Source organism: Odocoileus virginianus, chromosome 10 (assembly GCF_023699985.2).
Source record: "Odocoileus virginianus isolate 20LAN1187 ecotype Illinois chromosome 10, Ovbor_1.2, whole genome shotgun sequence".
Classification (NCBI taxonomy): domain Eukaryota; kingdom Metazoa; phylum Chordata; class Mammalia; order Artiodactyla; family Cervidae; genus Odocoileus; species Odocoileus virginianus.
Genome location: NC_069683.1, coordinates 14,417,769 through 14,431,379, shown reverse-complemented (window position 1 = coordinate 14,431,379; position 13,611 = coordinate 14,417,769). Strand labels below are relative to the sequence as shown.

The 13,611-nt window shown below is 56.5% G+C and overlaps 1 protein-coding gene and 1 long non-coding RNA gene across 5 annotated transcripts in view; both read left to right on the top strand.

Annotated features, from left to right (window-relative positions):
* The window catches only part of PRDM11 (PR/SET domain 11), a 92,442-nt gene that overhangs the window by 6,252 nt on the left and 72,579 nt on the right, over positions 1–13,611 (top strand). Inside the window, exon 1 of one of the 4 annotated variants that reach the window (XM_070473122.1) lies at positions 424–2,429. The exons of 1 other annotated variant lie outside the window; for it this stretch is intronic. In XM_070473122.1, coding sequence (XP_070329223.1) covers positions 2,280–2,429 — 150 coding nt within the window. In that variant the 5' untranslated portion in view covers positions 424–2,279. Of the gene's footprint in view, positions 1–423; positions 2,430–13,611 lie in introns of those variants that run through there. 2 more of the 4 variants (XM_070473127.1, XM_070473128.1) reach the window with 2 other exon arrangements.
* LOC139037087 (uncharacterized) lies at positions 5,169–12,745 on the top strand. The gene is made up of 2 exons (XR_011489885.1): positions 5,169–10,738; positions 10,827–12,745. It is a non-coding gene; the product is annotated as an uncharacterized lncRNA (long non-coding RNA).

Here is a 13,611-nt window from a genome sequence, read left to right as displayed (position 1 = left end):
GAGCAGACCCAGGTCCGGGTTGTCAGCAGCAGCGGCAGCTTGGGTGTGAGGCTGGAGGCAGGGAGGCCGGTTAGGAGGCTGTCACAGCGTCAGGGTAGCAGAGGGTGAGGATGAGGGCATGGTGGAGGCCCTTCCAAAAGGGAGGGTGGGAGCGGGGGGGGGGAGAGGACTTGGCCCTGCGCGCTGAGACTCAGTGCAGTCAGGTGGAGCACAGTTCTGGGGGCTGCAGGCTTCCTGGAGTGTGTCTGACTTCACTTCTGAGTAGCCATGGCACCCCCAGATAAGATGCCGCTAAGTCCCTTGGGCTGGCCTTTGGCGGCGGGGTGGGATGGAGAGCGGGCGTGTGGGCCGGGCGCCCTGGAAGGGGCGTGGCCTCAGCTCCAGCCCGGCCCTGCTCTTGGCAGCTGGGAGATGCGGGTAAGAGGCTGCCCCTTTTGCGGCTGCGTGTCTCCTCATCCGCACAGTCGGGGTGATAATGGTGCTGGCCTCACAGAGCTCCCCGGGAAGGAGCACCAAGCCCCGATGCAGCACAGGGCCAGCTCTGGGGGGGCACTCCTTGGGCGTGAAGTCGTGACCGCAGGGGAGGCATCGCCCAGGGCACCGATATAATCTTCTGCCACTTGCCAGGGACGGCGCTGCCCGGAGATGGGAGGGTGAATAGTCACAGTGGTCTCTACTTAAACAAAGGTGGCCTGGCCAGACCTTCAGACACTTATACTCCCCCAACGGGCTTATGTTCAAAGCCAAACATGCTTGGCCTCAGTCCCCCTTGCTGTAAATGGAGATGGTAATGTCAGTCCCGCGTTACCCGCTGTGGAGGAAAACTCTTTCCTCCGTGTTTTTTCAGGACCACATTTTAAGGGGACCATGTATTGAGTCCTCATAAAGCCCCATAAGGCCTCTTCCTCATCCATTTGTGGATGAGGAAACTTGGGTTCAGAGAGGGTAAGTGACTAGCTTCAGATCACACAGCGGTCATCTGGTCTTTCCAATCGCCTGAAGAAACCAACCTTAACAAAGGAGACTTTAGGGGCCACCTCCTTGTGTTATGTAACAGTTCCCTGCAGGGCCCCTCAGTGCTTTCAACCCAGGATTTGATTATAAGCTCTTGGCTTCCCTGGTGGCTCAGATGGTAAAGAATCTGCCTGTAATGCGGGAGACCTGGGTTCAAACTCTGGGTTGGGAAGATCCCCTGGAGGAGGGAAAGGCTACCCACTCCAGTATTCTGGCCTGGAGAATTCCATGGCCAGAGGAGTCTGGCAGGTTATAGACCCTGGGGTCCCAAAGAGTCGGACACGACTGAGCGACTTTCAGTTCCACAATTTCCCTGCAGGGCCCCAGGGTGCTTTCAACTCAGGATTTGATTATAAGCCCTTGGTTTTGGGGACCCTCTCCCCACCCAGGAACCTCATGAATCAGATCTTACTGGTACATCTGGACAGCGGAGAGCCGCCAGTGAAACGACTGTGGGTGAGGGGAGCAGAGGTGGAGAAGAACAGAGGGCCGCTCGCTGGCTTGCCCCCAGTATCAGCCCCAGGTCAGGGTGGATGCTGAGGGGTGGGAACCCTGTTTGCAAAGTGAGGCACCCCTGGGCCCCTGGAGCCTTCGGAGCCTTCTAGAGCTTTCCCTTCCCACCTCTCGCATCCCCCAACCTGACCCATGAGTGCAACCCAGGTCTCTCCCCGACTTCACACTTCTCCCACATCCTTTATCGTTAGCCTCCGAGGCAAGCAGAACCACTCTCACAACGCCCAGTTTATAATTGACAAAACTGAGGCTCAGAGACAGGAAGTGGCTTGGTGGAGGTCCTACAACTTAGGGAGCGACCAAGCTAACAGTCTAACTCCAAATCTAGCATCTCTTCCTCTGCACCCCAGACTTCCACTTCCTGGAATCAGAGCACAAGGGGGCCTCTGAGAGCATTTGGCCTAGTCCTTCCCAAAGGGCAGGCTGTCCGGCCATCTGCGGTGGCTGGAGCTCGCCCCATTCCAGAGGGACCGAGGCATCACCCCAGGTGATGTGCGTGAAGGAACGGGGGTGGTCAGTGGTGTGCTGACTGGTAGACTGCTTCTTCCAGGCAGGGTTGGGGGCGAGAGGGATCAGGAGGCAGGCTATCAGCTTGTCTTGGGCTGGGCTGCTGTGGACGTCACTGAGCAAGTATATATGGAACCACCCCCACGATGTCAGCTTCCCCAGAGCAGCTTCTCTCACTATCTCATACTTTCCCCAAGGAAAAGTGCTGAGGGCCGGGGAGGGATCCTGCTGCCCAATGCCTGGGGATGGACATGACCGGCTTGGGAGGCTCCAGGATGGCTGTGGGGCATGGGGAGTGGCCCACCCAACCCATGGCCTCAGCAGGGAGTGAGCCTCTCATAGGGGCAGCCGACTGGGACCCGGCCAGGCTGGACTCAGCGTTGTCGTGGCCCAAGGTACAGGGCGGGTGGGCTCTGGGTGGGTTAGGGAGGGGTTGAAGCCTGGGACCCCACTCAACCACACAACCCAGCACTTCACTGCTCCAGCCCCACAAAATGGGACTTTTCCTGGGGTGGGCTAAGGCCTTTCCTCAGACCAGCTGTGTCCCAGAGGAAGAGTCAGAGGGGGCTGATATCTGGGGAGGAGGTGAAGAGATTCAGAGGCTGAAGGTGTCATAAGGCAGAAGCCCCTTAGCCTGGGGTAGGGGAGGGCAGGGCAATGGGGTCTGCAGAGGAAATCAGCCAACTCAGCAACTGAGCAGAATTTACCTCCACGAGATGTTGGGTCTTGCAAAGGGAGGATTAGCAGAAAGGGAAGATCCAGGTCAGAATTTTGGACTGGGCCATCCTAGGTGTTTTATAAACCTTGTGCGGGCATGTGTGCCAAGATGCTTCCGTTGTGTTCGGACTCTTTGCAGCCCCACAGAAGTGTAGCCCGCCAGGCTCCTCTGTCCATGGGATTTCCCAGGCAAGGATACTGGAGTGAATTGCCGTGCCTTTCTCCAGGGAATCCTCCTGAACCAGGGATTGAACCCCCATCTCCTGCGGCTCCTGCACTGCAGGGAGATTCTTTCCCACTGAGCCGCTGGGGAAGCCCTTTATAAACATCAGTAACAGCCAAGCCTGAATGAAGCTTATAGGTGTGTATGGGCCCTGCCTGAAACAGGGTGCTGCTCCGATCGTCTTATTAGCCTCAGTTTACAGAGGAAAGATTGAGGCCCAGAGCCGTGAGGTGACTTACCCAAGGTCACACAGCTAGTAAAGGCTGAACCGGGATTTGAACCCAGGTTAGGTCTGATTCCAGAGGCCGAACTCTTCTTCGCTCTGAGGGGCTGCCTCACTGTTACTGCAAGTGGGCACTGTTGTCAGGAGCCTGTGCTGGGAGGGGCTTGCAGATCCCAGAAGTGTGCCCTGTGATGCCGGGTAGAACAACATGGACCCGTAGTAACATCAGGCCAGTTCCCGGCTCTGTGCTTCTACGTGCTCACCTGAGAAATGGTGTCTGGCGCAGGTGCTGTCCTTGTTCCTGGGTTGCTGGGACCTTCCCATGCAGCACTTGGGTTGGCACGTGTCCAGGGAGCACCCCTTTGGGCTCTGGAGGTCCAAACATAAACATAATTTGGATGGGCCCTGCACTAGGAACACCAGGGGCAGAGTACCCCAGGGCCAGGGAGAGGGTGGTCCACAAACTACTGCCCATCCACAAGTTTCCTGTTACTGGCCTGTAGCACACTACATGCAGACCTTAGAGTGAGTGCTGAGAAACTCATATCGCAACTTGACACTGCTGCATCATTTTTTAATTGTAATTTACAAAAGCATCAGTTGGCAACAGACTGGAAAACTTAAAAAAAAAAAAAAGATTCTTTACCATAAATAGCTTGAGCAGCTCTGGCCCAGATCCTAACTGTGATTGAAGGTAGGAAGTGCCCGGCTGTTCAGAGGCAAGGTGGGGAAGGGAGCAAGTATTCTGCCTTGGTGGCGGGGGGAGGGAGAGGAGGGGCTAGGCTTCCCAGAAGTGCTGTTGAGCTGGCCCTTGAAGGAGGAGTAGGAGTTTGCCAGGTGGGGGAAGAGGGAAGGACGTTGTTGGCCCCGGGAACAGTATGTGCAAAGGCAGGCGACGGGAGGATCTGAGGGTTCAGGGCATGGCAGGTGATCAGGGCGTTTGGAGAAGAGCTGGTGGACGGGCCCTGGAGAAGCAGGTCAGAGCCAGCCCAGGAAAGCCTTGAATGCTTGGCTAAGGAGTTGAGACCTCAAGCCTGGCCTGGGGTCAGAGGTCGTGAGGCGGGGGATAAGATCGCGGCTGCGTGGGCGCTTTAAGGACAGAAGGGGCCCTCTGTGCGGGGGTTCCCTTTGGTCTTTGGCCCTGGGGGAGGCTACCTCATGGCCCCCAGTTGGGTGAGGGGCTGGAAAGCAGACTCGAGAGTCTGGCCGGTGTCTGGTTGCTCCGGGAGTCAGTCTGGGCTGGACAGGCAGGCCGTTCTCCGGTGTGAGGGGTGGGCCTTCCCAGGCCGTCCTGGTCAGTGGGTGGGCATGTGGTGTGGTTGGATGGCTGTGGCAGAACCCTTTTGTGCCCCCTCTGCCCTAAGCTGCCAGTGCTGCGAGCTCATGGGGTGTGTCGGCCGCCTGTAGGAGTCCAGGGCCGTGTTTGGGAGGGGGAAGGCCTGAGGCCCCGGGCTGAGTTTGGGGGCTTGGCCAGGCCCCGGGAGCCTGGTACGTGAGGAGCCTGGGGTTCGCTTAAGAGGTGAGCCGTGGACTACAGCCTGAAGCTGCTTCCTGCATGAGCCCTCTCTGATGGGCCAGAGCTGAGCTGAGGCCTGCTTTTGAGGCCTGAGTGCTGGACGTTTGATGGAGGTGGCGAAGCAGGGTGGATGTCCCCACAAGGCCAGCTCCTGGGAGCAGACGGCACGTTGGCGGGGCGGCAGAGTTCCTGCTGTGGCCGAGCCTCCTGTCCCGAGAGGCGGTAACTGCCCTGTCCCGGGGCCCCTGGGAACAGACCATGGCCCTCCTGGGCCTGCGTGTGGCCACAGGTCCTCCCCAGCAGGGAGCTGCAGGGAGGACCGCCCCCGCCCGCCCCACCTGCACTCTCCTCCTCGGGGCCCCATGCGGGGTGGCGCAGGCTCTGGCTCCCTCCCTGCAGCCCCCTGTTGGCGCCAGGGCCCCACTCAGAGGCCTGTCTGGCTGCCATTCAGCAGGGAGTCCAGCAGGCCTTGGCAGGAGTCACTGGGGTGCTTTGGTCTAGACCGTGGCCTTGCTGGTGCTGGAAGGGGCTTCCTTGGTGGCTCAGATGCTAAAAGCATCTGCCTACAGTGGGGGAGACCAGAGTTCGATCCCTGGGTTGGGAAGATCCCCTGGAGAAGGAAATGGCAGCCCACTCCAGTACTCTTGCCTGGAAAAATCCCATGGACAGAGGAACCTGTTGGGCTACAGTCCATGGGGTCGCAAAGAGTCGGAGACGACTGAGCGACTTCACTTTCACTCTGGTGGTGCTTGGAGGCTTGCCTCTCCCGAGGCAGGAGAGGGCGGCTCTGGGGCAGCTGGACTCCCCGGCTCCCGCCCTCCAGGCTTCGTCCTGCTGCCCCGGCCTCTCCCAGAGCTGGCGCTTCTCACTGTGAGCAGTGGGTGGCACCGTCTAGCTTCTTGGCTGCCCCTCTCCTCAGAGACGCCCCTCCGAGCCTGTTCTTCATGGGCTGTGTGGCCTTCCTTCCCAGGTGCGGTCCTCCAAGGCCGGCCCTCTGCTCCAGCCTCCTCTGGCAGGGACTGAGCCTTGCTGTTTCTCCCTCCAGCCTTCCTGTAGCTCTGTCATCGCCCCTGCTCCGGTCCCCTGGGCTGGTGAGGCCAGGACTTGCTGGCCCGCCTCCCAGGGCCCCCTGCCCCACCTTCAGGTACAAACCAAACTCCCCCTGGCACTTCTCGGCGGCTCCCTGCCTGCCCTCCCTGCCCGCCCCCCGAGCACCCTGGCCCTCGGTCAAGGAGAGTGGCCCACAAAGGCTCCTTCGCCCTTTCGGATGGACTCGCGCCTGTCTTGCAGCAAGCGTGACTGCTTTTGGCCCTCAGGTGTGGCCACCTCCTTTTCTCATCCATGGTACTGATGAGGCCTTGTGTTTTCTGGGGAGTCTGTGTGGTTTACAAAGGAGCTACATGGATGACGTCTCACTTCATCTTCACGGTAGGCTTGGGAGGTGGATACTGTGAGCCCATCTTGTGGATGAGGGGGTTGAGGCTCCATGGGGTTCAGTGACTGTGTTACAGTCTTTCAGGAAGTCAGGGGCAGAGCTGGAACTTGGACTCATACCTCTCAGCTCTTTTCTTTTTAAAATATGTGTTTATTTACTTGGCAGTGCCAGGTCGTGGCTGTGGCATGTGGGATCTTTAGTTGTGGCATGTGGGACCTAGTTCCCTGACCTTGGATGGAACCCTGGGCCCCCTGCCTTAGAGGCATGGCATCTTAGCCATTGGACCACCAGGGGAGTCGATCCTGGCTCTTTTCTTGGTCCTGTAGCTGTCCTGAAGGTCAGAGCACCATTGATCTTGGCTTGTTGTAGTGTCAGGAGCTGGGTGCCTGACCAGGACTAGGGCTCTGGCCCGGGCTGGGGCTCAAGCTGTTGGATACGGTGGGGCTCTTCGTGTGGCCTGGGCTCCTGTCTGGGCTCAGTTCACAGTGAGGTGCATTCAGCCCTGTAAGGGTTGTGCATCCACTTTCTCCTTCCTTCCTGAATTCCTGCTCCCAGTGTGGGGTCTTCCCAAAGACACAGCCCCAACCCTGGGAGTCTAGGCCTGATGCCAGACATGCTGGCCGGGGGCTGGGGTTGTTGGGACAGAGGGGCCAGGACTGGGCATTACGGGGGCAGGGGAGGGGCGAGAGCTGGGCGGCAGGAGGTGCACTCGGAAGCTGGCCTGTGGGCCTCTGACACAGCGGTGTCGCTGTGAGGGTCCACAGCTCCCGGCCTCTCCCTCCTCCAGGGCCTGAGATTCTGTGCTTCCTTAAAACCATTCACAATGCAGGGACAGTAAGCGTTTTTCTCTGACCCCCCTGATGAGGCTGTGAGGTTCAGAAGGGCTGGAGCCCTCCATCCTTGCGGTAAATCCTTCCACCCCTACGCGCGGGCTGTACACATCCAGGGACCAGTAGCTCACTGTTCCCAAGACATCTCCTTGTATTTTTATTACCTTGTTTTACTAAGTTCAGTTATATAAAGGATATGGAGATACATATTTGCTATAAAAAATCAAGTATTATTTAAAAAGTAAAACATGACTTTCCTTGATAACCATAGCATTCCGACCTCCTCCTCCACAGGGCTTATCATCACTGTTATTACTTTGGTATATATCCTTCTAGATCTTTATCTGTACATTGCACACAGAACCTATAGGATATGTACCATTATAGCATGTGTGTGTGTGTCTAATGCTTATGTACATTTCAATAAGTGGTTTCATCTGCAAATTGCTTTTCTCACTTAACTTTGGATCTAGGAAATCTAGTCATAGTTTTATATAGTGAGCTTACCGTAATTTTTTTCTTTTCTTATCTTTTTTTTTTAAACTGATACACAATAGTGTATCATTGTAAATCAATGAGTAGTTAATTGTTGGAAAAGACCCTGATGCTGGGACAGATTGAAGGCAGGAGGAGAAGGAGATGACAAAGGATGAGATGGTTGGATGGCATCACCGACTCGATGGACATGAATTTGGGTAGGCCCTGGGAGTTGGTGATGGACAGGGAGCCCTGGCATGCTGCAGTCCATGGGGTCGCAAAGACACGACTGAGTGACTGAGCTGAACTGAACACAGTAGTGGAGAGAATTATCATTTATCTAGCCATTCTCTTACTGCTGTACATTTAGCTTAATTCTGATTTTATTCTTATGCTGCTGCTGGGTTATGGGAGCCAGTTGCATTTTTTGCACACACAAAAAATTGCTGTGCAGTATTTAAAATCTGTCCACTGGGGCTTTGCACGGAACCAAATGTCTCCCTGAGGATCTCCAGCTATTCCTGCATCTCTTCTTTAGCCAGAGAGAAAATCTTCTCCCTTGCCCCCTGCCAGTCCCCAGAGAGCTGGAAACAACAGCCATGGCCCCTGGAGTCTTTTCTCTTTCACACTTGGGTTTTTCTACCCTTACTCAAAAGGTGTGTTTTTCAATGCCTCCTCCTGTCTCTGGTGGCTGTTGTGATAAGTAAACTTTGGAATCCAGAGGCCTTGGTTCAGATCCTGGTGTTTCTGGGAAATTGACTTAGCCTCTCTGTGCCTAGTTTCATCCTTTGTAAAACAGAGATAACAGTGGCATGTGTAGCACTTCCATGAGGACCAAGTAAACCAACATGTGCAATGTGCACGATGCTGGTAACAATCCCAAGAATGTTATCATCCTGGGGTCTCTTGTCTGCGTTAGCTCCAGACCCACCTCTGAGGGCAGAAGGCCTATGTTCCCTGTGGGCTGCCTGGGATGGCTCCAGCCTTTGCGACAGCTTCAGCCCACTGTCCACTGATTTCCCAGAGGAGGCTGCTGCCTGGGAAGGCAGCGGACGATCAGATTTCTGCTGCGCTCGGCCCTGTCGGTTCTGGATCGAGGCCCACGGGGAGGGAAGGAGGTCAGCCTGACCCTCTGCTTGGTGATGGTGGCCAGGAACCTGGTAATGTAACCCCATACCTCAGGCAGATTTACCAACTCTCAATGGGGCCTGTTGTGGCCAGGGATTTGATCTCTCTTGGCCTGCAGGGTGAGCAGGAGAAGAAAGCCGCTCGGGGCCAAGCTCTCCCTTGAGAGCCCTGGGGCCCCTCTGTACCACACTGGCTGGTCCAGGCCTGGGTTTACCTTTCAGCCCCTGGGGTAAATCTCTGCAGCTCATCATCTAGTTAGTGCTGGAAAGGATGGCCCCTTTGTTCTTTTTCTCACACCTCCTTCCCTCTCCCCTCCTTTTAGGTTCAAAACCACCTTTATGCCACCATCTAAACAGCTCTGCACAACCACCCTCTGAAGTAGGCAACCTGGTCAAGGCCATTTCGCAGATGTGCAAACAGAGGCCCAGAGATGTCAAGTGACTCTCCCAAGGCCGCACAGTTAGGCGCTGGCCAGGTTAAAGGAATATACCCGGGCCAACTGGCTCCTTGTTCAGTTTTTTTTCATGAGGCCACCCTGTGTGATAGTTTTGGCAGAATGTGCCCAGTGGGGCAGCCCTGCCTGTCCTCTTGCCCTCTGGTCCATGGCAAGTGTGGTCAGTGAGCACAGAGGGTTGGAAGGAGAAGCACCAGCGCTGGCCCGGGGCCTGGCCTTTACCCAGCACCAGCCACAAACGCTCTCAGCAACCAGAGACGGCAGGACAGAAAGTGGCTGCTTCAGCTGAGGCCACGTGCCCCTGCGGGGGGAGGAGCTTTCTCTCTGGGCCTGCCCTGTGGTGTGGGCAGGGGTCTGCAGCCTCCCTGGGCAGCCTGGGTGCTTCTCCGGGGAGGTGGGAGAGCAGCCATCATGCAGCGCATTTTAAGACTGGAGGAAGGGAAGCTCCGAAAGGCGCAGGGGGCTGGTCTGAGCTGGCGGCTGGCAGACGGGAAACTTGAACCCACTCCCTGATTCTCCCCGTAGACCTTCACCAGTCGCGCTGCCGGTCACACCAAGGACAGTGAGTGGCCCAGCTTTGAGTTAAGAGCACAGTTGAGTGTCAGAAGAGGAATATGGGCTGGGTCCTGTTCATGTGTATCGAGGACTTTCTGTGCGCCAGGTGCTATGCTGTCTTAACTCATAATACCTCACTGAATCCTCGGAATAATCTCAGGAGGCAGACACCAGTATTATCTCCATGTAGTGGGCAAACAGGCACAAAGAAGTGACTTACCGTGGTCACATGGCGAGTGGGGGCGAAGCTGAGACTGGAATCCCAGCAGAGTGGCTCAGAGTTGCCCGTTGTATCACGACAAGGCCTCTCACAGCCGGAAGAGCGACACCCGCCTGTCTTCTCCTGGTACCTGGCCATGGAGGGCCTCGGTATGCATTTGTTGGGAATAATTGTGTGACTGGATGTGAGGCTTTGGACAAGTGACTTTGCCCCTCTAAGTGGCAGTAAAGTAAGAGGCAGCCACCTTTTCTCCAGTGTCGATGGGCAGAGTACTGCGTGGTGATGTTTCAAAGAGCTGAGGTCAGGGCTGGCCCACGGCAGCTGTGGTCCCTCTGGCAGATGGTGCCTCCAAGTGGCTCTGAACCATCCTGGGAGTCAGGGTGTGGCTCTGAGCTGTCTCACTTGGGGGGTGGGGGTCGGAGGCAAGTTCTATCTGCATGGGTAGCTGTGGGGTGTCACCCGTGGCTGGCGTTGGGCTTCCTCTGGGCAAAGCCGGGGGCCAGAGGGGCGGAGGGTGAGCCCTGTGAGCGGGTGCGTGCAGACCCCTGCATTCCTGTGGGTCCCTCACAGCCGGCCGGGTAGCTCCTTCCCTCATTTTTCTTGTCATTTCCCCGTGCCTGTCTTTCATCCAGGCTCTGGGAGGCGAGGTGACTCACCCAGGTTCCCACAGGTGTGGAGCATGATTCCAGGCCTCACCCACCGCCTTCTGAGGGCCCCCTCCAGCTCCTCACTGTGGGTTTCAAAAGTGGGGCAGGTGCCTGGGGCAGAGCCAGATCGGGGGCCCCTGGAGGTCTCCTGCGTGGCAGGACCCCCATTCAGGTGTGCTCCCCGAGTGGACAGCTCTGACAGTAGGCGCTCTGCAGGGGGACTCAGGAGACACCAGGATCCATCCCAGGATCTGCCGCAGATCTGCTGTGTGGCCTTGAGTAAGTTCCTACCCCTCTCTGGGCCTGGGCGTACAGCCCTGTGAAGTGGGAGCATAGGGCTCACTGCTGTTCTGCCCTTCCCTTCCAGGGGAGTGATTTATGCCGTAGGGCCCAGACTGGCATTGTCTCAACCCCTTTTGAAGACACTAGGCTACCTGGGACTCTCAGCCTTGCCAGTTGGGGGACAACTGGACTCGGAATCGAGGACCAGGTTCTGGTCCCAAACAGTCCTGGGACGGTGAGAAGCGCATGGCAGGGCGAGGTGGGGCTCGCCAGGGAACTCCACCACTGCACTCCCCCGGGTGGGCCCTGGGAAGCTGGGGTTCGGCAGACAGTACCCCCACATGGGAGGCAAGCACTGATTCTGGAGGCTGCAAGATCTGGGTTTGAATACGAGCTTTCCCACTCACCTCTGGCCACCCACCTGGCCTTTCTGAGCCTCAGTTTCCTCACTGGTGAAACAGGAGGTGACGTGGTCCCCCTAAGTTGAGGTTAGGATGAAAGGCAGGCATGTCTCCCCAGCCACCCGCTGACAGTTAGCTAGTTCCCCAGTGGCATGTGCGGATCTGTTGAAGGGTTGGAAAATTGGGGGTGGGGGGGAATCAGAGAAAGTTCCGGAATCCTCTGGAGGCTGAGTCCAGAAATAGAAGACCCCAGAGGCAGAGGCTGCTGATGGCCAGACCAGCCTCCGCCAGCCCCCAGGAGGCCACAGTGAGCTGGCAGCAGGGGCCTCCCCTCCCTCCCGGGGCTGCTGGCTGCATAAATTACTCGGCAGCCTCTGGGCTAATTTTACCTTCTTGGTTTTCATGAATCATTTCCCATCCGGGGGCGTGTGCGAGGGAATGGAAACGGCCCTGCCAGCTGGGTGCCCAGGCGCCAGCCGCGGTGAGGCGCCTGTGTGGAGCCCTGCCCGCGAGCTCAGAGGCAAGGCCCGGACACCCTGGGATCCCCCGAAGGGCCCCCCCAGGCCTGCTCTTTCCAGCTGTGTCCGCTCTGTCCCTGTGCCTTTAGGTTGTGATTTTGCAGGTCGTGGGGCTGGAACTTGGGCTGAATCGAAATGAATCTGGAATCCCATGATTCTACCGTGATGGACATTTGGGTCTATTTTGACCCCTAGCGGTGGAGTGGTTCAGCAGAGACCCCTGTGACCTGCTGGGGTGCTTCTTTGTGGCCCAGTTCTGGGAATTTGCAGGAATGCTGAATTTTCATAGTCACAGAATATGAGAGGTGGTTGGCTCCGGCTGAAAGTCCAACCTAACCACCTTGGGTAAACTGAGGCTCAGAGAGAAGAAGGGATTTAGCTCAAGTCAGTGACTCATGGAAGTCAGGCTAATGGTTATTTACTGATTGCTCACCATTTTGCTCACAACACCCCTCTTTGACTATTATTATCCCCATTTTGTGCAGGGGTAACTGGAGGCCCAGAAGGTGAAACAGATTCCCCAGATGACACAGCTGTGTGTGGTGGAGCCATAGTTTGTGGAGCCCGAGTTGTTCCCGACTTCCACACCAAGCTGCCTCTTAGTGTGGGTTTATAAGCTCACTGTGAGTGGTCCTGGGAGCCCCCAGCTCACTCTCTTCTTCCCTTCACCAGATGTGTATCGAGCCCCTGCTGAGAGCTGTTCTGGGCCGTTCTTGGGTGCAGCCAGGGTGGACAGAGGCTGGGGCACTGGTGAGGCCCCTCCCCAGCACCCCCATCTCACCCGAGGCTGAGTTCCCAGAGGACAGCGTCCACACAGCACTTTGGTCTCTGAGTGAGGCCACACACTCAGCGGCCCGGTCCAGGCAGGAGGGACACGGGTCGGCCGGAGATGTAGAAAGTAAGTGCCCCGCCCATTTGGCCACCACCACCCAGCCCTGGCAAATTGTTGCCACGTGGGACCCCTTGCCTGGCATTGCGAACACTGCTGATTTTCCAGAGAAGCTGAACATCCATGTTTTCACACGAAATCTTCTGTTTCTTTAGAGTTGGTAACCAAAGCAAAAATAAAAATTGGAAAAACGTCAGCTACCCGTTTGTAAGCTGTGGATCCATACTTCTGCTGCCTTTCTCTAAGCCTGTGTCTGGTTAGGATGAGTTCTTGTTCTAATCCTTCCTCAGGGGCCACATCTCCGAGGAGGTCCCTTCACTCCCTGCCATGGAAGACCCTACCCCACCTACAATTGCAGTTTATCACCCTCAACACTAGACTGCCACCCTGGAGTAGTGGAAAGGGGCATGGGCTTTGACCTGGAGAGTCTCTAGATAGTTGCTTTGCATCCTTGTTCAAGCTACTTAACCTCTCTGAGCCTCCATTTTTTTAAAATTTGAAAAACAGGTACAGCAAAATTGAACTCAGAAGATTGTTGAAAGGACTAAATACAATCAGACAGAAACCCCAGTTAAGCAGAATTAGGCAAAAGTGGAATTTATGGGCCCAGCAAAGTAAGAGGTTCATGAGTGTCCACAGCTTCAGGCACAGTTGGATCCAGGGCTCACACAGCGTCATCGGGACTCAGACTGTCTGTCTGACTCTGCTTTCCTCTGTGCTGGCTCCACTCATAGGCAGACTGCTGGACTTGGTGGCACAGTGGCTGGCTGCCAGCAGGTCTGTACTTATGTTCTGTTCTTTCAGCGCCTCCTATTCCCAGCAGATTCCTCCAAAGCCCCCAAACTACAGCTCTTGATTAACTGGGCCCTTTTCCCTTCCCTACACCATTCACTCTGCTGGGTAGATATGTCTGCTGTGGATCAGTCCTTGGGCCAATCAATCAGAGTGAAGCATTTCGAAAAGGGGACTCTCCAAGGACACCAGGGGGCTCGGCGCCAGAAGGGGGAATGGATGCCAGCAGGGAAGCCTACAGACATTCTTCCTGGGCTGCAAGCCTCGTGA